The following is a 25,060-nucleotide window of genomic DNA, read 5'->3' on the forward strand; positions in this document are numbered from 1 at the left end:
ATGCATGAATGTGGGAAAAAAATTGTTGAATTCCAACAGCGTGGTTCCGCACTCGAAGAGCCAGGACCCGTCCGCAGTGTGATCGGCTTTATGGGCAGATGGTCAAAAATGCCTCACAGATGGGACATGATGGAGCAGGATCCTGCCTTTCACCGGAGTGGGAAACAAGACACACTGATCTCACTGAAGAGGAATTCTTGTGTAATTTGAGGTGTTTTGATGCACTGAAGTAAATACAGGTGCAGGCCGATGTTTAAAAAATTGTTCTGAATTTGAAAAACACCCGTTTTGTTACCACATCTGTTGAGGTGTTAAAGGGGAAAGGTTATTGTGACTTCAACACACTCGTTATATGGAGCAATTTTATTTTAAATTCACAAGCTTTCGGAGACTTCCTCCTTCCTCATTTACCTGAGGAAGGAGGAAGTCTCCGAAAGCTTGTGAATTTAAAATAAAATTGCTGGACTATAACTTGGTGTTGTAAAATTGTTTACAATTGTCAACCCCAGTCCATCACCGGCATCTCCACATCGTTATATGGAAGCTTTTGATATCCAAGACCCAGTGGCTGAATAGCTGAGAAGCAGTGTGGGACTGAGCTTTGTTGATCAGAGTATTGACTGATCTCAGCCCCGGGGCAAACGCTCCCATTTTTTTCAGTGCTCCCATCCCCCAACCCCCTTGCCTAGAGAGGGGCAAAATCGGCCAACATTACCCCTCCCTCCTGAAAACAGACCACTCCTGTGAAGTGAGTGCATGTGATCACTGGGTGACGTTAGTAGCAGGCCAAACTGTGATGTCCCCCATGGTTGAATAGTTCACCAATACTCACTATCCAGGCTCAGACATAAAGACTGGCGCCAGTGTTTAAGGTACCAATGGGTGACTGGCCCCCACCCCCGCCCCTTGGGACAGCAAGTGTTGAGTGAGGCGAAGGAGGAGATAAAAGGGTGGGGGAGGGGAGCAGTTTAAACCCCAGTAACGAGGTGTGAATTAAACACATGGAGTGGGAATCACCTGTTGAACACCAGGGGTCTCCACCCACTTCCTCAACGTTTAATGCCAACAGACGAAATTAATGGGCAGGGAAAGACCAGCTGGTTTATCAGGCCTGACCATCGGAGCATCGTGGCTAAACATTTCTCCCCTCCCCCGAACCTCCCCCCCCTCACACCCACCCCCACAGACCCTCCCCTCACACCCACCCCCACAGACCCTCCCCCCCACCCCCACAGACCCCCCTCCCCCCCACCCCCACAGACCCTCCCCCTCCCCCACCCCCACAGACCCCCCTCCCCCCCACCCCCACAGACCCTCCCCCTCCCCCACCCCCACAGACCCTCCCCCCCACCCCCACAGACCCGCCCCCGCCCCATGCCCACAGACCCTCCCCCTCCCCACCCCCACAGACCCTCCCCCTCACACCCACCCCCACAGACCCTCCCCCACCCCCACAGACCCTCCCCCTCCCCACCCCCACAGACCCTCCCCCACCCCCACAGACCCTCCCCCTCCCCACCCCCACAGACCCTCCCCCTCACACCCACCCCCACAGACCCTCCCCCTCACACCCACCCCCACTGACCCTCCCCCTCACACCCACCCCCACTGACCCTCCCCCTCCCCACCCCCACAGACCCTCCCCCTCCCCACCCCACAGACCCTCCCCCTCACACCCACCCCCACAGACCCTCCCCTCACACCCACCCCCAAAGACCCTCCCCCCCACCCCCATGGACCCTCCCCCTCCCCCACCCCACAGACCCTCCCCCTCCCCACCCCCACAGACCCTCTCCCTCCACCCCACAGACCCTCCCCCCCTCCGCCCCCGCAGCCATGTAATCTCTTGGGAGAGGCAAAAAAACAGATAAACCCAGGGCTAATAAGGGAAAAAATACTCTAAAATTCCTCTCCAATCCCCTCAGGCTGGAGGGGAGAATTCAATCTTCAACACTTTCTGTTTGATGAATCTATCCTGTTATTTCACAGGATTAGGTACCGGCACTCTCTTTCTTCTTACTTTCCTCTGTTGCCAGGAGAGTGAGTGCCAGCGTGCCCCAGTGTTGCCTCCAGTGCTGCCCCAGTGTTGCCCCCAGTGCTGCCCCAGTGTTGCCCCCAGTGTTGCTCCAGTGCTGCCCCCAGTGTTGCTCCAGTGCCACCCCCCAGTGCTGCTTCCTGTGCTGCCACCATTCATGCTCCCAGTATTGCCCACAGTGCTACACTGAGTACTGCCCCCAATGCTGCCCCAATGCTGCTTCCAGTGTTGCCCCCAGTGCTGCCCCAATGTTGCCTCCAGTGTTGCCTCCAGTGTTGCCCCCTGTGCTGCTTCCAGTGTTGCCTCCAGTGTTGCCTCCAGTGCTGTCCCCTGTGCTGCTTCCAGTGCTGCCCCAGTGTTGCCTCCAGTGCTGCCCCCTGTGCTGCTTCCAGTGCTGCTTCCAGTGCTGCCCCCAGTGCTGCCTCCAGTGTTGCCTCCAGTGTTGACCCCTGTGCTGCTTCCAGTGCTGCCTCCAGTGTTGCCTCCAGTGCTGCTTCCAGTGCTGCTTCCAGTGCTGCCTCCAGTATTGCCCCCAGTGCTGTCTCCAGTATTGCCTCCAGTGCTACTTTCAATGCTCCCCCCAGAACCGAATGTCAGCAGTGGTCTAGTCACGTGCCCATTAAAGGCGAGGTGTGTGTCGGGGGCAAATATCACCAGAAACAAATAACATTCAGCACAAGACCAATAACCATCATTTTTAAGGTTCCTGGAAGTGACGGGCCTTGTTCTTCACTGCAAAATGCCGTTCACAGCTCATCGGACACAGAATCGTAGAATAGAATCACCTGCAATCGACCTCTGGTGTTGCTCCCAGTGCTGCCCATGGCAACGAAGGCCGTTCAGCCCATCATGCCTGTGCCGGCTCTTTGGTCGAGCTATCCAATTAGTCCAATTCCCCTGCTCTTTCCCCATGGCCCTGCAAATGTTTCCTTTTCCAGTATTTATCCAATTCCCTTTTGAAAGTTATTATTGAATCTCTTCCTCCGCCCTTTCAGGCAGCGCATTCCCGATCAAAGCAACTCGCTGCGTAAAAAAAATTCTCCTCATCTTCCCTCTGGTTCTTTTTGCCAGTTATCTTAAACGTAAGATGGGTGCCTTGTATAAGTGGCCACTGTGGGTGTGTGAGCGGTGGGGGAGAGGGCGTTTGGTCCCAATTTCCTGACCTCTGTTTCCCCCACAGTGAAGCCTCGGAGTTTCAGTATTTGGGATTGACGAGTGACAATAAAGGAGTGAGTGAGGTCCTGGAGCAATCGGCAGCCTCTGGGGACATCTACTGGTGACTTGTTGTATTTCGCTTAATTCATGAAAGAACAAACCTGCATTTATATAGCGCCTTTCAGATCCTCCAGGATGTCCCAAAGCGCTTTACAGCCAATGAGTTATTTTTGAAGTGCAGTCACTGTTGTAATATAGGGAAACGCAGCAGCCAATTGGTGCACTAGTTGCTGAAGGAATGAGTAGATTCAAAGACTTAATTAAATTGCTGGAGTAAATATGCTGAAGAATTTCACACAATATAAGTGATGGAGGGAGATCGGATTGAAATGGAGTTGACTTTAGATGGGGGGGGGCTTTAAATTTCCCCGACTCCATAAACCTGTCAAATTAACAAGTATAATATATAATATCTCAAATAAATCAGCTTACTGCTGATTTAAACGGCTACTGTTTGGCCTCGATATTTACCGGGAGGTGGGGAGGGAGCGTATTTAAGGGGTGAAACCCGGAAACCCCAGGGAGGCGGAGATCCTCCCAAATTTAACGGCAGGACCTCATTACCTTTTTTATTATTCCGTTTCCCTCCCGGCAGCCGGACAGATTGAGAGGCTGGCCGGCTGCAGGGCGGGAAAGCCTGCGGTAGAAGGCCGCAGCCAGGGTCGGCTGATCGCGGCAGCGAGGTGTGTCCGCGATCAGCAGAAGGTTTCCTTGAGGGACCGGGGGGAACACTCCTGCACCTCCGGGCCCACAAGGAGAGCTATAAAAAGCACTTACCTGCTGGATCAGCCATCTCCCGTCTCCATTGAACTGTCGAGTTTCCTGAGCCCTGGGAAAACTCAGCCAGCCAGCGTTAAATTTAAATCAGGCTCCTAACTGCACCGTGGGAGATTTAATTATTATAATGAGCTGTCCCGACTCTCGAGAGCAGGACACAGACACACCTCTGTAAAAATGGCAGCAGGCGTTTACTCGTTAGCCTAACACCTGTCGTGGGGAAGTTATTGGAATCTCTAATTAAGGAAAGTGTGACTGAGCACTTAGAGAAATTTGAGCTGATTGGAGAGAGCCAACATGGATTTGTAAAGGGTAGGTCATGTCTAACATTCCTAATTGGAAATAACTAAAGTAGTAGACGAGGGAATGTCTATGGATGTAGATTATATGGAATTCCAGAAGGCATTCAATAAAGTTCCACATAAGAGACTGTTAGCGAAAATTAAACCCCATGGTATCGAAGGCAACTTATTGACCTGGTTGGGAGATTGGTTTGGCGGTAGGAGACAGAGAGTAGGGAGAATGGGTATGTATTCGAATTGGAAGGAAGTGACTAGTGGTGTCCCACACGGATTTGTGCTGGGGCCTCAACTATTCACTATATTTATTAATGACTTAGATAACACAAGAGAGAGCCATATATCCAAGTTTTCCGATGACAGAAAGATCGGTGGCATAGTAAGTAATGTGGACAGGAGCATAAAATTACAAAGAGGCATTGATAGATTAAGTGAGTGGGCAACACTGTGGCAGATGGGTTTCAACACAGGTAAGCGTGAGGTCATCCATTTTGGACCAAAAAAGGATAGATACGAGTATTTTTTAAATGGTGAAAAGCTAGAAACAGTGGAAGTCCAAAGAGATTTAGGAGTCCATGTAAACAGGTCACTAAAATGTAGTGGTCAGGTACAAAAAATAATCAAAGAGGCTAATGGAATGTTAGCCTTTATATCTAGAGGGTGAGAATATAAAGGGGAGGAGGTTTTATTACAGCTATACGAAGCCCATGTTAGACCACATCTGGAGTACTGTATACAGTTCTGGGCACCGCACCTTGGAAAGGATATATTGGCCTTGGAAGGAGTGCAGCGCAGAGTCACCAGAATATTACCAGGGCTCCAAGGGTTAAATCATGAGGCGAGATTACATAAACTAGACTTGTATTCCCTGGGATATAGAAGGTTAAGGGATGATTTGATTGAGGTTTTTAGGATTTTGAAAGGAATTGATGGGATAGATGGAGAGAAACTTTTTCCGCTGGTGAGGGACAAGGGGATGTAACATTAAAATTAGAGCCAGGCCATTCAGGAGAGAAGTTAGGAAACTCTTCTTCACACAAAGGATGGTAGAAGTGTGGAAGTCTCTCCCACAAGAAGCAGTAGATTCTCGCTCAATTAATAATGTTCAATCTGAGATCGATGGATTTTTGCTAGCCAAGGGTATTATGGGATATGGAACCAAGGTGGGTGGATGGAGTTAGGATACAGATCAGCCATGATCTCATTGAATGTGGAACAGGCTCGAGGGGCTGAATGGCCTACTCCTGTTCCTATGTTCCCCTACTCGCCGTTACCGGGGGAGCTGGGCACCGGGCGATTCACTGCCCCCTGCTCACCGTTACCGGGGGAGCTGGGCACCCGGCACGGGGCGATTCACCATCCCCTACTCGCCGTTACCGGGGGAGCTGGGCACCGGGCGATTCACCGCCCCCTGCTCACCGTTACCGGGGGAGCTGGGCACCCGGCACGGGGCGATTCACCATCCCCTACTCGCCGTTACCGGGGGAGCTGGGCAAACGGCACGGGGCGATTCACCGTCCCCTACTCACCGTTACCGGGGGAGCTGGGCACCGGGCGATTCACCGCCCCCTGCTCACCTTTACCGGGGGAGCTGGGCACCCGGCACGGGGCGATTCACCGTCCCCTACTCACCGTTACCGGGGGAGCTGGGCACCGGGCGATTCACCGCCCCCTACTCACCGTTACCGGGGGAGCTGGGCACCAGGCGATTCACCGCCCCCTACTCACCGTTACCGGGGGAGCTGGGCATCCGGCGATTCACCGCCCCCTACTCACCGTTACCGGGGGAGCTGGGCACCGGGCGATTCACCGCCCTCTGCTCACCGTTACCGGGGGAGCTGGGCACCGGGCGATTCACCGCTCCCTACTCACCGTTACCGGGGGAGCTGGGCACCGGGCGATTCACCGCTCCCTACTCACCGTTACCGGGGGAGCTGGGCATCCGGCGATTCACCGCCCCCTACTCACCGTTACCGGGGGAGCTGGGCACCGGGCGATTCACCGCCCCCTACTCACCGTTACCGGGGGAGCTGGGCACCGGGCGATTCACCGCCCCCTGCTCACCGTTACCGGGGGAGCTGGGCACCGGGCGATTCACCGCTCCCTACTCACCGTTACCGGGGGAGCTGGGCACCGGGCGATTCACCGCTCCCTACTCACCGTTACCGGGGGAGCTGGGCACCGGGCGATTCACCGCCCCCTGCTCACCGTTACCGGGGGAGCTGGGCACCGGGCGATTCACCGCCCCCTGCTCACCGTTACCGGGGGAGCTGGGCACCGGGCGATTCACCGCCCCCTACTCACCGTTACCGGGGGAGCTGGGCACCGGGCGATTCACCGCCCCCTGCTCACCGTTACCGGGGGAGCTGGGCATCCGGCGATTCACCGCCCCCTGCTCACCGTTACCGGGGGAGCTGGGCATCCGGCGATTCACCGCCCCCTGCTCACCGTTACCGGGGGAGCTGGGCATCCGGCGATTCACCGCCCCCTGCTCACCGTTACCGGGGGAGCTGGGCACCGGGCACCCGGCGATTCACCCCCCCCCCCCCCCCGCTCACCGTTACCGGTGAAAAAAACCCCGTCAAATCCCTGTGTGAAAACAGTGGAACTGTGGTCAGTCACAATGACCCTGATTATTGGGATGAACAGGCCCATTGGGATAGGTCAGGTCTTTGCCCATCACTCTCACCAACAGTAGTGAGCGGGGTGGGGGAGGAGGGGGCAGAGTTTCCTTGGGCCTTTCTCCCACTCCAACGTTGGAACTTTGGCAAAAGTTTGTTGTAAATCCCGTTGCTATCAGGTGTAAAAGTTATTCTGTTGTTCCCTTTGGGTGTGGGGGTTTCGGGATGAGTCAGTGGGACTGGGAGTGAATGGTCGAAGGGTGATGTGCTTGTTATTTCAGTGTGGAACAGGCATGAGGATCCAATGTTTACTCACCGTCTCAATTAATACATTTACGCAAAGCCAGTTATTTATCTCGAGGCTATTCAAATAACTGAGAAATGAAACATTTTTCGATGTTTATTTAAGAGTTAGTTGGTCGTCTCTTTCTTGTGTACAAATAAAAACTATATCATTTCATCATTTCATTCATGGCATTGTTTGATAATGAGGTTTAAGAATAAGTTTCACAGATGTTCTGAAGCTTGACTTTAAATACAACTTAATAAATCACAATTGCCCCAGTATTTCACTCCCAGGGACGTGACCTTTGCTATCACTGACTGTACTGTGTGGTTATATGTGAGGAGGCACAGGGGTTAAACTGTAAAAGGACAGTGGAATTAAATGTCAGCAATTCCTAATAATGATAAATGTACCAAAAAACACACCAGAGAGCTGGTCTAGGCAGCACGCCTCAATGATCTATCAAAAGATCAGCTGTTCAAAATCTTTACATTAATGTCTAATTCGCAAAGCAGAGCTGATTGAAAATCTGTAATTTAATTAAATAAGCATCCCATATAACTTAATTGAATAGCAAAGCCACCCACAGATAATGAGGTTTGAACATTAAACTGCGTTCCAGTTTTAAACTGCAAAACGGTTCAAGGTGATTATTTTGACAGCCACATAAAATTGAAGTTGCATCCTAACCAGTGCTGGGCAGTGAGGCCAGCCATATTGCTGTCATTGTGGGTGCTGATCTTTAAGTCTGCCTTTGAAAGCATGAGCTGTGATCCTTATGGTTAGAGTTCCATGACTTTTTTTATCCAGTCCACGTACATTGAGACTCGGACGAAGATTCCAGGCTGACCCTGCCGCCCGCAGCCTCGGCCGGGAATAATGACTCCCTCCAGCACCCAGCAATCATGGGTGAAGCAAGCGAGGGGCCCACCGTAATCCCGCTGAAAGACACGAGAAACTGCTTTAGGTTTCATGGGAACACAAGTTTAGTAACGGGTACAGCCCCCTGCACCCCATCCCGTTAGGGGAAAGGGCTTTCTGAACATTGAACGCTCCTCTCAGTCCCCGTTTGGAGAAGGGTTTTCTCAACCCCAAACCCTGGTTTAATCAAAATCCTGTCCCTCTCACGCTGCTCACTGTTACCTTCTCTCTCACCCACTCTGCAGGCTGGTGCCTCTCACTGGCTCCGCGAGTCGGTAGAGAAATGCTGCAGAGTCAGCAACAAACATTTCCAGATGTGTGTAGTTCGGGTGACAGTGCCTCTTTTACAGGTCCCACCAAGCACTCCTGGTTCAGGTGTTGGGCAGGGTGAACACGGAATGAAGCTCCCTCCATACTGTCCTTTCAATCGGCACTAGGGTGCAACCTCCTAACTCTGCTGACAAAATATCCCAAACCCAAGTAAAGAGTGTCTCCTGCTGCCTCAGTATGGGATCTCCATTTCCCACAACAGGTCTCTGGATGAGAATGGCAACTAACTGCTGACTTATTGGTAAAACCCTTACACACCATCGCAAACTCGGATACCTCCTCTCTGGGCTATGGCCCGGCTCAGCTCCCACACTCTGTGCTGACCACACCCGTTCCTCATGAGCTGCTGCCCGGTTCGTTTCGGTCCTTGTATCTTACCTCACACGCTCCAGCTCCCCGTTCGACAGTCCCAGCGCAGATCTCCGTGTCGATCACACGGCCCCTGTAGTACTGATTGCACTCGTCGTTACTCATCACTGGCATCGCCAGGATCTTCAGCACGTCATCGTTGCCTGTGCCTAAATATCAACAGGAAGCAATTAGTGCAGACAGAGAGATGCAACAAGAGATGGAATGAGATGAGTTTCCTACATTACAACAGTGACTACACTTCAAAAGTACTTCATGGGTTGGAAAGCACTTTGGGACGTCCTGAGGTCGTGAAAGTTGCTAAATTAATGCAAATCTTTCTTCTTTCTAGGAGATGGCGCTACGGGCCGTGGGGGGTCGGCACTTCGGGCCGTGGGGGGTCGGCACTTCGGGCCGTGGGGGAGGGGGGGTCGGCGCTACGGGCCGTGGGGGGTCGGCACTACGGGCCGTGGGGGGGGGGGGGGCGGTGCTACGGGCCGTGGGGGGGGGGGGGTCGGCACTTCGGGCTCTGATCTGATAACCCACAGGTAATACCCAGGAAGGTTCCATTAAAGATCTGGACCATCACTCTTTTTATTTCTGGCCTGACAGACAATACAACGTCTCTTCTCCTAATGCCCTGCACACACCGGACAGCCCAACTATTCACCTATACCAGGTGGTTCACTCTCATTGGATCCCATTACACATCTCACTGGGTTACCAGACAGTGTGGGTACACTGTCCCCTGCTAGGGTGACATGGGGTGCGGGTACACCAGACAGACTAGGAGGAGCAGGCAGGCAGTGCGGGAGTCCCCTGGGAGTGCGGCACTCACAAACCGGTATTCAGTGCTGAATACCAGTGAGGGTGGTGACGTCTCAGGGGAGTGCAGTCAGAAGCAAATCCATGGTACCCTGGGAGACTCGGCTGCACAGGGGGGCAAAAGTGTAGAAATGTAGTTGTTATAGGGGATTCGATAGTCAGGGAATAGACAGGTGTTTCTGTGGCTGCCAACGTGTGTTCCCTCCCTGGTGCCAGGGTAAAGGACATCACTGAGAGGGTGCAGAACATTTTGAGGGGGGAACGGGAACAGCCAGAAGTCGTGGTCCACGTGGGAACCAATGAACTGGAAGGAAAACGGTTGAGGTCCTGCAGTCAGTGTTTCAGGAGCTACTGAGCACGTTAAAAAGCAGGACCTCAAAGGTAGTAATCTCTGGATTACTCCCAGTGCCAAGCACTAGTGAGTATAGGAACAGTAAGATAAGACTGGCTGGAGAAATGGTGCAGGAGGGAAGACTTCAGATTCCTGGGGCATTGGGACCAGTTCTGGGGCAGGAGGGACCTATACAAGATGAACAGGGGAGCTATTATGCTACTGGGTATAAACTATAGGCCACCAAATAATGGGAAGGAGATAGAGGAGCAAATTTGCAGACAAATTACAGAAAGATGCAAGAACTATAGAGTAGTGATAATGGGGGACTTCAATTATGCCATTGTGGACTGGGACAGTAACGGTGTAAAGGGCAAAGAGGGGGAGGAATTCCTGAAATGTGTACAAGAGAACTTTCTTGATCAGTGTGTTTCCAGCCCAACGAAGCAGTGCTCGATCTAGTTCTGGGAAATGAAATGGGGCAAATGGAGCATGTTTCAGTGGGGGAACATTTGGGAAACAGTGATCATAATATCATTAAGATTAGAATAGTTATGGAAAAAGGCAAGGAGTAATCAATTGTAAAAAATTCAGTGAGGTAAAAAGGGATCTTGCCCAGATGGATTGGAATCAAAAATTGGTAGGCAAAACAGTAATTGAACAATGGGGGCCTTCAAGGAGATGGCTCAGGCACAGAGAAGGCACATTCCACGATGGGGAAAGGAAGGACGTCCAAAGCTAGAGCTCCCTCGATGACTAAAGATATAGAGATTAAAATGAAACAGAAAAAGGAGATTTATGATGAATGTAAAGTTCATAATACAGTAGAGAATCAAGCTGAATACAGAAAGCACAGAGGAGATCCAAAAAAGAGAATAAGAGGGACAAAGAAAGAGTATGAGAATAGATTAGCAGCTAACATAAAGGGGACCCAAAGGTCTTTTAGAAACATCTAAACAGTAAAAGGGTAGTCAAAGGAAGGTGGGGCCAATTAGGACAACAAAGGAGATCTTCTTGTGGAGGCAGAGGGCATGGCTGAGGCACTAGATGAATACTTTGATTGGTCTTCACTAGAGAAGAGGATGCTGCCACTGTAACAGTAAAAGAGGAGGTAGCAGTGATATTGGATAGGATCAAAATAGATAAAGAGGAGGTACTTAAAAGATTGGCAATATTCAAAGTAGAAAAGTTACCCGGTCCAGATGGGATACATCCTAGGTTACTGAGGGAAGTAAGGGTGGAAACTGTGGAGGCTCTGGTCACAATCTTCCAATCCTCCTTAGATATGGGGACGGTGCCAGAGGACTGCAGGATTGCAAATGTTACCCCTGTTCAAAAAAGGGGAGAGGGACAAACCCGGCAATTACAGGCCAGTCAGCCTAACCTCAGTGGTGGGGAAACTTTTAGAGACAGTAATCTGGGACAAAATAAATTGGCACTTGGAAAAGTCTGGGCTAATAAATGAAAGTCAGCACGGATTTGTTACAAGGAAAATCATGTTTGACTAATTGATTGAGTTCTTTGATGAAGTAACGGAGAGGGTTGATGAGGGTAGTGAGGTTGATGTTGTGTATATGGAATTTCAAAAGACATTTGATAAAGTACCACATAATAGACTTCTATTATATTATATAATATTATTAAATATTATAAAATTAAAGCCCATGGGATTAAATGAACGGTGGCTACATGGATTCAAATTGGGCTCGGGGACAGAAAGCAGTGGTGAACGGTTGTTTTTCAGACTGGAGGGAAGTATACATTGGAGTTCCCCAGGGGTCAGTATTAGGACCACTGCTCTTTCTGATATATATTAATGACCTGGACTTGGGTATACAGGGCAGAATTTCAAAGTTTGCAGATGACACGAAACTCAGGAATGTAGTAAACAATTTGAAGGATAGTAACAGACTTCAGAAGGACAGACAGTCTGGTAAAATGGACAGACACATACCAGATGAAATTTAACGCAGAGAAGTATGAAGTGATACATTTTGGTAGGAAGAATGATGAGAGGAAAAATAAACTAAATGGTACAATTTTAAAGGGGGTGCAGGAACAGGGAGACCTGGGGTTGTATGTACACAAATCTTTGTAGGTGGCAGGACAAGTCGAGAAAGTGGTTTAAAGAAGCATATGGGATCATGGGCTCTATTAATAGAGGTTTAGAGTACAAAAGCAAGGAAGTTATGCTAAAACACTGGTTAAGCCTCAGCTGGAGTATTGTGTTCAATTCTGGGCACCACACTTTAGGAAGGATGTCAAAGCTTTAGAGAGAGTACAGAAGAGATTTACTAGAATGATATCGGGGATGAGGAGAGTTATGTGCTGGGGTTGTTCTCCTTAGAACAGAGAAGGTTAAGAGGAGATTTGATAGAGATGTCCAAAATCATGAATGGTTTTGATAGAGTAACTGAGAAACTGTTTCCAGTGGCAGAAGGGTCGGTAACCAGAGGACACAGATTTAAGGTGATTGACAAAAGAACCAGAGGCGATATGAGGAAACAATTTTTACGCAGCGAGTTGTAATGATCTGGAATGCACTGCCTGAATGGGTGGAGGAAGCAGATTCAATATTAACTTTTCAAAGGGAATTGGATAAATACTTGAAGGAAAAAAAATTACACGGCTATGGGGAAAAAGCAGGGGAATGGGACTAATTGGATAGCTCTACCAAAGAGCCGGCACAGGCACGATGGGCAGAATGGTCTCCTTCTGTGCTGCAACATACTATGATGCACTGTCCCCTGCTGGGCACACCAGGGATTGTAGGCACACTGTCCCCTGCTGGGCACACCCGGGATTGTAGGCACACTGTCCCCTGCTGGGCACACCAGGGATTGCGGGCACACTGTCCCCTGCTGGGCACACCCGGGATTGTAGGCACACTGTCCCCTGCTGGGCACACCCGGGATTGTAGGCACACTGTCCCCTGCTGGGTGCTGTATTAGGGTGAGTGGTATGTGGGATTTCCTGCTTTGGCAAAATACAGCTGCAACTTGTGTCTATCCTAATGTTACAGATCTACACTTTTTAAGTAGTGCACTGTAGTGAACCCCCAGTTTGTTCGGGGTAGCTGGTTGGCATTGCCCGTGTGCTGAGGGTGCAGCATGGTGTCACATGTCCAAGTCATCCGACATTTTGCTGCCGCTGTTTGTCGATCGAGCGGTGAAGTTATTGGTTGGGATTTCAGTCCATAACCACGGTCCCCAGCAACTGGTTCATTTTAAAATGTTACTCTCGATCTGAGCCCAGGAACTGGACCAGGGCAAATCCTTTTTGTTCTGCTGGGTTGGCAGTTTGAACCACAAACTGGTTCAGACGACGATTAAGATTCCAAATGACGTGTGACCGATGCGAGTGCAGTTTGAACTCTTGCTGGAGTGCTGGAAGCAGCCCTTACCTCTGGTCTCTCCCCATCCTGCTATCTCACATTTAGTCCCTTCAGGAACGATGTACCGCTGAGGGGGTAGACAGATCACAGCAACCCGGTTGTTCAAAGTCACCAGCCTATAAGAGTGAAAATACAAAAGCATCAAAGATCAGTGCGGGGCATCCAGTACTGAATGGGGAGACTTGAGCGCATAATCCAGGCGGACACTGCAGTGCCGTCCATCAGATGAGACATTAAACCGAGGCCCCATCTGCCCTCAGGTGAACATAAAAGGTCATACCAGGCACAAAGGAAGATGGTAGTGGTTGTTGGAGGCCAATCATCTCAGCCCCAGGACATTGCTGCAGGAGTTCCTCAGGGCAGTGTCCTCGGCCCAACCATCTTCAGCTGCTTCATCAATGACCTTCCCTCCATCATAAGGTCAGAAATGGGGATGTTCGCTGATGATTGCACAGTGTTCAGTTCCATTCGCAACCCCTCAGATAATGAAGCAGTCCGTGCCCGCATGCAGCAAGACCTGGACAACATCCAGGCTTGGGCTCATAAGTGGCAAGTAACATTCGCGCCAGACAAGTGCCAGGCAATGACCATCTCCAACACGAGAGAGTCTAACCACCTCCCCTTGACATTCAACGGCATTACCATCGCCGAATCCCCCACCATCAACATCCTGGGGGTCACCATTGACCAGAGACTCAACTGGACCAGCCATATAAATACTGTGGCTACAAGAGCAGGTCAGAGGCTGGGTATTCTGCGGCGAGTGACTCACCCCCTGACTCCGCAAAGCCTTTCCACCATCTACAAGGCACAAGTCAGGAGTGTGATGGAATACTGTCCACTTGCCCGGATGAGTGCAGCTCCAGCAATACTCAAGAAGCTCGACACCATCCAGGACAAAGCAGCCCGCTTGATTGGCACCCCATCCACCACCCTAAACATTCACTCCCTTCACCACCGGCGCACAGTGGCTGCAGTGTATGCCATCCACAGGATGCACTGCAGCAACTCGCCAAGGCTTCTTCGACAGCACCTCCCAAACCCGCGACCTCTACCACCTAGAAGGACAAGGGCAGCAGGTACATGGGAACAACACCACCTGCACGTTCCCCTCCAAGTCACACACCATCCCGACTTGGAAATATATCGCCGTTCCTTCATCGTCGCTGGGTCAAAATCCTGGAAATCCCTTCCTAATAGCACTGTGGGAGAACCTTCACCACACGGACTGCAGCGGTTCAAGAAGGCGGCTCACCACCGCCTTCTCAAGGGCAATTAGGGATGGGCAATAAATGCCGGCCTCGCCAGCGACGCCCACATCCCATGAATGAATTTTTTTTTAAAGTACAAAATAGCCACTGTCAGATAATCAATGTTTTCAGCGGGAGAAGGCAGCACGTGACAGGAGGAGGGGTCAGTAACACTGCCCAATCGGACCCCTCAATTCGAGGAGCAGCGGACTCTCCAATTCATGGACAGGTGGGGGCAGGAGATGAGGAAGTAGGAGACATGATCCCAGCTCAGGAGCTGTACTACACTGATCATAGCTTCACACCCCACTCTAATCACCGAGACGCAAGCTTGCAGACGTTAGCAGCTCTGCAGCGGTTGTTCGGTGAAGCTGGCTGTCTAATAAGCTGTCCTGAGGATGGAGGCCTAACAGTTCCCCTCTTTCTGTTTTTTGAGGTAAGGCAGGAGGTGGTGTCCTGGGACCATCTGACGTTGGCAAATACCAGCACAGATCCATCGGTCCCTGGGGAGTCAGTCAGTTTGAACGCAGTGCACTGATGATACACATTGTCCCATTTAGATTATACTGCCTCTCCATGTTGTTCCTCCCAAAGTGCATCACTTCACACTAATCCGCATTAAATTGCATCTGCCATATGTTTGCCATTTCACCAATCTGTCTATATCCTCCTGAAGTCTGCTACAATCCTGCTCACTATTTAACATGTTGTCAAGTTTTGTATCATCCACAAACTTAGAAATTGTACTCCCTATACCCAAGTCCAGGTCATTTATAAATAACAAGAAAAGCAATGGTCCTAATACCAATCCCTGGGGGACCCCACTGCATACTTCTCTCCAGTCAGAAAAACATCCATTCACCATTACTCTCTGCCTCCTATCCCTTAGCCAATTATGAACCCAAGTTACCACCGTCCCTTTAATACCATGTTTCTATTTTCCGAATAAGTCTGTTATGTGGTACTTCATCAAATGCCTTTTGAAAGTCCAAATATACAACATCTACTACACTACCCTCATCAACCCTCTCTGTTATTTCATCAAAGAACTCAATCAGGTTGATCAGACAGGATTTGCCTTCAACAAATCCATGCTGGCCGTCCCTTATTAACCCATGCTTCTCCAAGTGAGAATTAATTTTGTCCTTGACAATGGGCTCTAGAAGTTTTCCCATCTCTGACATCAGCTGTTGATATTAAAAGTCTTGTGTATGATGTGCACGTACTCTAAACTAGGGATAGGCGATAAAGGTCAGCCTTGCCAGCGACACCCACATCCCAAGAATGAATACATTTGTAAAAATCATAAGTCAAGAAGGTAGCTGGAGAACTGCCAATGAGAAATGCCTGTTTTATTTGGCACAGGTACCTTTCCATCTCTAACATGATCAAGTTAGAGCCCTTTGGTCCACACACGGCTCTTCGGATGGGGATTGCTTGTTTGTCCGGGTCATCTGGCCTGGGATTATTGAGCAAGGTTCCCATCCAGGCCTTGTATCCCCTGAAATCAGCGTAACTAAAAGTCAAAGACACAAAAGGAGAGTATATTGATTTCACGTTTCACGACTGGTATTGGGACTTGTTATCTAAGGGTGGGGTCCAGTACAGGTTCGTCAGAGGGGAATATTCTCATTCTTACCTTCTGCCCATCTGAAACCGCCTGAAATGTAATCAATTTAATTGCCTGTTCCACCCTTTTCTCTATAATCAGGCTGCGGTCTTTGGTAGATTACATCATTATTCACTCAGCTTCTTCTTGTTAACCAAGGACATAATCTCCAAAAGAAGAAACATAATTCTCCTCACTGAAGATTCAGAGAGTTGATACATTCTCCTTCTCTAGGCTCCCAGGCACCTCAGCAGTTCCTGGTTGAAAGGTTGGTCGTGACTCCACCTCCTCCTCTGTAAGTACCTACTGGAGAATGTCATTTTACCTCTATCCGGGGAGGGAGGGCAGTGGGTGCCTGGCCCCGCCCAGTTGCCATGGCTAGACTGCGCACTGCCATTTTCCTTCCCTCCTCCACCACTGGTACTTTGGTCGTCTGTCATATCCCCAACTCTGACCGAGACCAAGGATCAAACCAGCGATCTTCCGATTTGTCTGGCTCAGTACTTCACCGCGTTGTGCATTCACGCACTGAACCTTAAAATTCAGCACCCGTGTTTACTGCTTTACGGCACTGCATGTGGCCCATTGCACGCCCTATACCAAAGGCTATCTAGGAATACATTGAACGAGGGCTCAATGCAATAAACAGTCGAATCATACCAGGAGGAAAAACACTGCTTTGTGCTGATGATCCAATTCCTGCTCACAAGGGTCCCGCCACAAAAATGTTTCCCTTCCCTGAAAAGAAAGTAAAATCAATCACTAAAACTCAAATGTGTTCAAGAAAATCAGCAGAATCAACTGGAGAGGGCCGGGAAGGAATGTTCTGGAAGGGTCCCCACTCAGGTTGTTAGCTCTGGTTGGACATGTTCCTGGAGGTTTCACCACATGACCTCTCGCCCCCAACTGACCCACCCCCACGCTCCCGCCATTGGTCACCTGACACATCTATCATCACGGTGCCCCGCCTTCCCAGGCCAATTGGAAAGCGAGCAGGCTCTTCACTACTCGATTGGATGATTCTTGATTGTCAGTCAAACAGCCTTTTCTCCCATCTCCAATATTTTTATAACTAATAAACAAAAATGTTCAAACAAAATGAAAAAACACATTTTTTAATGCCCCACACATCAATCAGGGAGAACATGGATTCTGCAATCCTCAGATAATTGGGTTGAGTTGCTCCCATGGATGTGCTCAAACAAAATTTAAGCCAATGGAGAAGGACAAGGGATGCATACTACAACTTTGGCGTCAATGTGAAGCGATATCGTCTATGAAACAACAGTGACTGCAGTTCCAAAGTTATCCGTTGACTTTGAGGCATTTCACAGACTGGTACAGCACAGAAGGAGGCTATTCGGCCCATCATGCCTGTGCTGACTTTTTGAAAGAGCTATTTCCCCATAGCCCTGCAAATTGCTCCCCTTCAAGTATTTATCCAATTCCCTTATGAAAGTTATTATTGAATCTGTTTCCACCGCCCTTTCAGGCAGCACATTCCAGATCATCACAACTCGCTGCGTAAAACAATTCTCCTCATCTCCCCTCTGGTTCTTTTGTCCCTGGGCATTTTGGGATGTCCTGAGGACATGAAAGATGCAGTATAAATGCAAATCATTTCTTTTCTAGTGTGAATGCAGCCTGAATCTGAAATCAGGGCCCAATCGGGCACTGAAATGAAACAGGGTGAGGAGGAGGCAATCTCACTCCGAGAGGAGTCAATCTCACTCCGAGAGGAGGCAAACTCACTCCGAGAGGAGGCAATCTCACTCCGAGAGGAGGCAATCTCACTCCGAGAGGAGGCAATCTCACTCCGAGAGGAGGCAAACTCACTCCGAGAGGAGGCAATCTCACTCCGAGAGGAGGCAAACTCACTCCGAGAGGAGTCAATCTCACTCCGAGAGGAGTCAATCTCACTCCGAGAGGAGGCAATCTCACTCCGAGAGGAGGCAATCTCACTCCGAGAGGAGGCAATCTCACTCCGAGAGGAGTCAATCTCACTCCGAGAGGAGTCAATCTCACTCCGAGAGGAGGCAATCTCACTCCGAGAGGAGGCAATCTCACTCCGAGAGGAGTCAATCTCACTCCGAGAGGAGTCAATCTCACTCCGCTTCATTTAGGAGCCGTTCACCCTTCACACTGGATTTACACTCCAAGATTAATGTCGGTGTGAAGTGGTTTTGGTTTTTTACAATCACCAAATTAGTGGAGTGTGACTGCGTCGTAAGTGCCTGGAAAGGAGTTGTTTAGATGAACCTGGAGAAGTTCTGCTTGGTCACAGATTGGTACCAGCCCTGCAGGAACCCATCACTGTGGAAGTCACTGCTTCAGGACGTCACACGGTGCCCACCATTCCCTGCTCTCCAAATACAGGAGAGAGGCAGCGGAGAGAGGCAACACGCAGAATGGAGACAGCAACATCGCAGCAAAGAGCCTGTACAGAGGCTCCAGGACAGCCCGACTTGGCTCAATACACCAACTGTTTACAAGCTGGGTATAGCTGCCCGTCTAACTGGTTTGCAACTATTATTAGTCATGTGGGGTTGTGTTTTCCCCCAAATGTGTAGATCGTCCGGTCGAGCCAGTGAGTTAGTTTTGAACTTCAAGCTGCACACATCTCTATTCATGGGCCGTATTCACCCACCAAAAAACTGGATTAACAATCAGGGCCCTGCAACAAACTCTGAACCGTGACTGAACGCTTCTTCAGCAGACCAGTCACCGATACTCTATGCTTATTCCAGGAGGGGGTGCGAGTTCTCTGATGGCACATTTAAAGCAGGAAAAGGAGTCCAGACACATCCTGAAATTCAAAGAAAGAAAGGACTTGCATTTATATAGCACCTTTCCTGACCTCATGATGCCCCAGTGATGTACTTTTGAAGTGTAGTCACTGTTGTAATGTAGGGAAGGTGTTGACGGTGATTTGGGCTATGCCATAATGTGAAATTGGCCCTATTTACATGGAGTCGAATTTTCTTCAATGACGTCAATGGAAAAGAAAATCAGCATGGTGTAAACAGGGTGGCCGATTCGCTATCAGCCCATCTCGTGCTGCTGGCAAATACCAATTTCAGCCCCATTATTACTAAAAAGGACAAACCCAGTGTGTTTAAACATGTGCCTGGATTTAAAGAGACCTCCCCCCCCCCACAACGCCCCTTAGGAAATGCTTCGGTATTAAAACACCGCAGCCCCAATATTCCTTTCTGTGATATCTGGGAAACGCTCACTTCCCAGGCGCTACGGAGAGGGAAAGGGAGCAAAGGCCCATTATGCTGGGCTTCTTTCCCCTTCACATTGTCCTGGAATTTCCAAGGGCTTCCACAATGGGGCAAAGCACAAACTAAGCCGGCAACAGATGCAGGTACGGAAATGAAATGTAAGTGAAGTGGGAGAGGACTTTCCTGTCCTTTCCAGCCCCAATCTCCTCCCCACAACAACCAAAGGCACCCACTTCCAGTGGTGCACTGACACTGGACCTTGGGTTGGCCGCCTTCACATCAGAAGTCTGAGGGTGCCTGGGCAGCAAGGTGAAGAGAACCACTTTGCTTTTGAGGGACCAAGTGAATGTTCGAGCCTGAGGGCCTTCTGGCTGCTTTTTTCCATTGGCTTCTCAGGCCACAAGGGATGAACGGAGTGAGCTTCCAATTCATTCCGCTGGTCCTGTGCCCGGCCATTAAGGGGAAGAATATCGGAGCCCACATTCCCAAAGCAAGGCCATGGAGATTCACCTTCGGAGTTGCTCATCCTCATTATTCTTGCTCAGACTCACTGAATCAAAATCTGGAAATGTTACAGCACAGAAGGAAGCTGTTCGCCCATTACACCTGTGCCGACTCTCTGAACGAGCTATCCACTCAGTCCCATTCCCCCTTCCTGCAGCTCATCTTGTTAATTGAAACGTTTCACCTACTCTGGTTGGCAAAGAGGGGAACGGAGGACCCCCTGAACATTCATCCTCCAACTCCACCTGAGATGGAAACCCTACAAATTCTGGGAAGGAAACCATAGCAGGTGTTGGAGATGGGGAAGTAGAGTTCTTGATAACTTTCTGCTGTTCTTCCTCCTCATCCTATTCCCTCATTTACTATTGGCGAGAAAGCGTACACTGAAAATCTTTACCATGAAACTCCTACTGCAAGCTATATGTGAAAATTGCTCTTCCTCTTTTCTTTCTCCAGATGTGCCACCTCCCAAACGTGGGCTAGATCACCTGGAAGGACAAGGGCAGTAGGTGCATGGGAACAGCATCACCTCCAAGTTCCCCTCCAAGTGACACGCCATCCAAACTTGGACATATGTTGCCCGTTCCATCATCGCCGCTAGGTCCATACCCTGGAACTCCCCACCTGACAGTACTGTGGGAGCACCTTCACCACACAGACTGTAGCAGTTCAAGGAGAAGGCCCACCACCACCTTCTCAATTTTGGTCTCCTTACTTAAGAAAGGATTTACTTGCCTTAGAGGGAGTGCAACAAAGGTTCACCAGACTGATTCCTGGGATGGCGGGATTGTCGTGTGAGGAGAGATTGAGTAGACTAGGCCTGTATTCTCTAGAGTTTAGAAGAATGAGAGGTGATCTCATTGAAACTTACAAAATTCTTACAGGGCTCGACAGGGTAGATGCAGGGAGGATGTTCCCCCTGGCTGGGGAATCTAGAACCAGGGGTCACAGTCTCAGAATAAAGGGTAGGCCATTTAGGACTGAGATGAGGAGGAATTTCTTCAATGATCTTGTTGAATGGTGGAGCAGGCTAGGGGGCGGATGGACTACTCCTGCTCCTATTTCTTACGTTCTTATGTTCTCAAGGGCAACTAGGGATGGGCAATAAATGCCGGCCTTGTCAGCGACACCAACATCCCGACAATTAATTTTTTTTTTAAAGTATAGCAAGCCCAACTGCAACCAGGCACACCAGCACATGCTACCATTCACTTGATCCCTCCCATTCGCCAGCTCAGATACATCCATCCTGAGGGGTTTAGACAGTGAGCTACAAAGGCTGTGCTCTGAGTGAGACGCACAGCACAGGCGAGTGGCAGCTGGTGCTGGAGGCAAAGGAAGATGAGGAGGAGGACGACAGCTTATGGCTGAGCCATGGCTGATGATTCTGGAGATCTGGACCTCAGGGGCCCTTGTTTTAAAAGGATGTTTTCTGAACGTCAGGCATTGGTGCAGTCGGCCCGGGTGGAGAAATCCGATAAATGCATATGTGCAGTCTTGCATGAAGTTTCACAGGGAGATATGCAGAAAAGCTCCCCTTGGTAGAGGCATTACGGGAAGTCAGTGCTTCTCCAACAGATACTGTAATAGAGACCTGGGGTTCCAGTGTGGGACAAGCAATATCTTCCAGCTTGGACTAGCTTAGAGATTGGGTAGAAAGAACTACAGGGTAGGGCTTCACTCATCTCATTGGCACCATTACTGCTCCTCTCACCACAATCAGTGCCCAGCACCATTACTGCTCCTCTCACCACAATCAGTGCCCAGCACCATTACTGCTCCTCTCACCACAATCAGTGCCCAGCACCATTACTGCTCCTCTCACCACAATCAGTGCCCAGCACCATTACTGCTCCTCCCACCACAATCAGTGCCCAGCACCATTACTGCTCCTCCCACCACAATCAGTGCCCAGCACCGTCACTGCTCCTCCCACCACAATCAGTGCCCGAGGTGAAACAGTGCCCGGCAGCCAGGGCCATGGCTGCAATAGGCATGGGCGGTGCTGCTGTTTTCTCACGATGACGACACATCTGGACCCTCCCACCAGCCCCCCCTCCAATGGCGGCGCAGGTACCGGAAAGCCTGACATGCCAGGAAGTGGCACAACTTGCAGCTAGCTAGTCACAGAGCTCATCGACCAGGAGGTGAGCGCCATCTCAACCCCAGGAGGCTCTTATTCACACACAGCAGCTGGTCAGTTCTTGTGCTCCTGACACTGAGGTAGCAACTGGACAAAGCACGAGCCTAGATGCAAGAGCGCACACGTCACAGTGGTGTCACGAGCCAATGCTGCAGAGAATAGCCTGTATCGCCCAGGAGCACACTCTGACACTTGCCTTTGTGGGTCAAATATTGGCGAGATGGTGAACTGCCTTAAAATTAAGGTATATGAAGGGTTTTGATAGAGTAGATAGGGAGAAACTGTTTCCACTGACAGGAGGGTCGGTAACCAGAGGACGCAGATTTAAGATAATTGGCAAAAGAACCAGAGGGGAGATGAGGAGAAATTTTTTTCATGCAGCGAGTTATGATGATCTGGAATCCACTGGCTGAAAGGGCGGTGGAAGCAGATTCAATAGTAACTTTCAAAAGGGAATTGGATAAATACTTGAATAGGAAAAATTTGCAAGGCTACGGGGAAAGAGCGGGGGAGTGGGACTAATTGGATAGCACAGGCACGATGGGCTGAATGGCCTCCTTCTGTACTGTATCATTCTATGATTGTGACAGCTGCCTGAGAAACAAACATTGACTTGCATAATCCAGTGCTGATGTTTGCAAAAGGGCCGAACATCCAGAGACTGGAATCCTTTCCTATTCATGGAGGGGCAGCGAGGTTGTGTGAGAGAGCATGCAGGGCCTTGTGAGTGCAATCTATAACCCCTGGATCTCCAGGAATCCTGCTGTTCTGGACTGTTCCTCATTTGTTTACCTGTTGCGAAGGCTCACGGTCCAGGGGGAATTGCCGGGAAAACCTCCCATAATTCGACTCTTTAGCATTTGAGACATTCGGTCATCCCGCTTACCACATGAGTCAAATTTGACTGATTCTGAAAAGGGAACCAAAACAGCATTAATCGCAGTGCAGACACTCATTCAAGGTGCAGGGAGTGAACTTACTCAGGCCCTTCTCTCGTTCACCCACCGTAACATCTGTTGTAGACTAATTTCTGCAGATTGACTGCTAGATTAGTCAGCAACTCCATTATCATTGCATCGTGCGACTACCTGGATGGTAGAAGGCGAACCAGATGGACCTCTGTCTTTTTTCATCCAGCAATTCCTATGTTCGACTGTTTCACTTCACTCTCTAATAACCTCATGGTATGGCTTAGCAATATTTTTGTTATACTTATACAGAACAATGATTATACAGACATCCTCTGGACCCAGAGGGCACGGCTCCAAGACTGAGAAGAACACAGAACTTCACTATGACTTTAATGTCCTAACCAACTGGATTGTTCTTACAAAGAGCCGGCACAGGCTCAATGGGCCGAATGACCCCTTTCTGTGCCATAACCATTCTATGATTCCATGGGCATGATTTTAACACTGAGAAACGGGTGGGTTGGAGGGGGGCGAGGGGAAGGGGCATTGAAAATTGCAGCAGGCCTCCATTTTTACAGATTTTATGATTTCAACCCCTGGGGGCCGGGATTCCCGGGCCACGTGAGAGGAGACGAGAAGGCCCGAAACTGCAGATAAGTGCCTTTCTGGCACAGCTTGTGGGCCAGGAGGAGCAGGAATGCTTCCCTCAGGCCCAACCTGCAGTGTCCCCCAACGATGGCAGACCCCCCCACCCCGATCTCGAACCCCCCCAAAGATCGTGGACCCCTCACAATGACCCCCGCCTCCCCACAACGATCGTGGACCCCCGTGACTGACCCCTGATCCCTCCCCCCATGACTGATTCCCCCTGTGACTCCCATGCCCATTGATGCCTCCCGCCCCACCTATGCCCATCAGTGCCCCCATGTCCATCTATGCCCATCATTGCCCCATGCCCATCAGTGCCCCCATGCCCCCTCCCATCCATACAATCATAAACTTACCTGAAGACTTACCTTTTCACGACCTCTCCCTGGCTGCCTGCCACAGCAAACCGACAAAAAAAATAAGACATCCTTACGTCAAAATCGTAAGGACATCGGGGAAACACGTACTTCCAGTTTTCCCGTCTGCAATTTGATCCCCCTGTCCCCTTCCCGGCTCAGGGTCAAACTCATGCCCCATGATTCTATATGTGTCAGCTGTGGCTCAGTGGTATCACTCTCGCCTCTGAGTCAGAAGGTTGTGAGTTCAAGGGACTTGAGCACAAAATCCAGGTTGACACTATAGTGAGGGAGTGCTGCACTGTCAGAGGTGCTGTCTTTCTGATGAGATGTTAAACCAAGGCCCCGTCTGCTCTCTCAGATAGATGTAAAAGATCCCATGCCACTATTTCAAAGAAGAGCTGGGGATTTCTCCCCATTATCCTGGCCAATATTTATCCCTCAACCAACACCTGAAAACAGATGATCTGGTCATTTATTTAATTGCTGTTTGTGGGATCTTGCTGTGCACAAATTGGCTGCCGTGTTTCCTACATTACAACAGTGACTACATTTCAAAAAGTACTTCATTGGCTGTAAAATACCTAGGGACATCCTGAGGTTGTGAAAGACACAATATAAATGTAAGTCTTTCTTTTCTTTTGGAGCACCCAGGACCAGGCACTTTGACTTAAGCAGTGATTTGTATAAATGCAACCTTACTTCTTTACAATGTAGTCTATGCCCTTAATTCTAAAAGCCAAAACGCTATTGGTCTTTTTATGATCTTATTTACCCACACTCACATTTTCCAGGAATTATGTATTTAACCCTTACATCTCTTGGTTCATGCACACCTTTCTTTAGAATCATAGAATCAAAGAAAATTTACAACACAGAAGGAGGCCATTTGGCCCATTGTGTCCGCACCGGCCGAAAATGAGCCACCCAGCCTAATCCACTTTCCAGCGCTTGGTCCATAACCTTGTAGGTTACAGCACTTCAAGTGCATGTCCAAGTATTTTTTAAATGAGTTGAGGGTCTCTGCCTC

At 49.8% G+C, this 25,060-nt stretch overlaps 1 protein-coding gene across 1 annotated transcript in view; it reads right to left on the bottom strand.

Annotated features, from left to right (window-relative positions):
- Positions 1–7,340: 7,340 nt before the first annotated feature.
- mst1 (macrophage stimulating 1) overlaps positions 7,341–25,060 on the bottom strand; it is a 113,885-nt gene continuing 96,165 nt past the window's right edge. Inside the window, exons 13-18 of the mRNA XM_067999009.1 lie at positions 22,908–23,025; positions 16,902–16,979; positions 16,002–16,148; positions 13,392–13,498; positions 8,863–9,002; positions 7,341–8,174 (exon numbers count right to left, since the gene is read on the bottom strand). Of these exons, the coding sequence (XP_067855110.1) occupies positions 8,016–8,174; positions 8,863–9,002; positions 13,392–13,498; positions 16,002–16,148; positions 16,902–16,979; positions 22,908–23,025 (749 nt within the window). The 3' untranslated portion in view covers positions 7,341–8,015. The remainder of the gene's footprint in view (positions 8,175–8,862; positions 9,003–13,391; positions 13,499–16,001; positions 16,149–16,901; positions 16,980–22,907; positions 23,026–25,060) is intronic.

Source organism: Heptranchias perlo, chromosome 17 (genome assembly GCF_035084215.1).
Source record: "Heptranchias perlo isolate sHepPer1 chromosome 17, sHepPer1.hap1, whole genome shotgun sequence".
In the NCBI taxonomy this organism is placed as follows: domain Eukaryota; kingdom Metazoa; phylum Chordata; class Chondrichthyes; order Hexanchiformes; family Hexanchidae; genus Heptranchias; species Heptranchias perlo.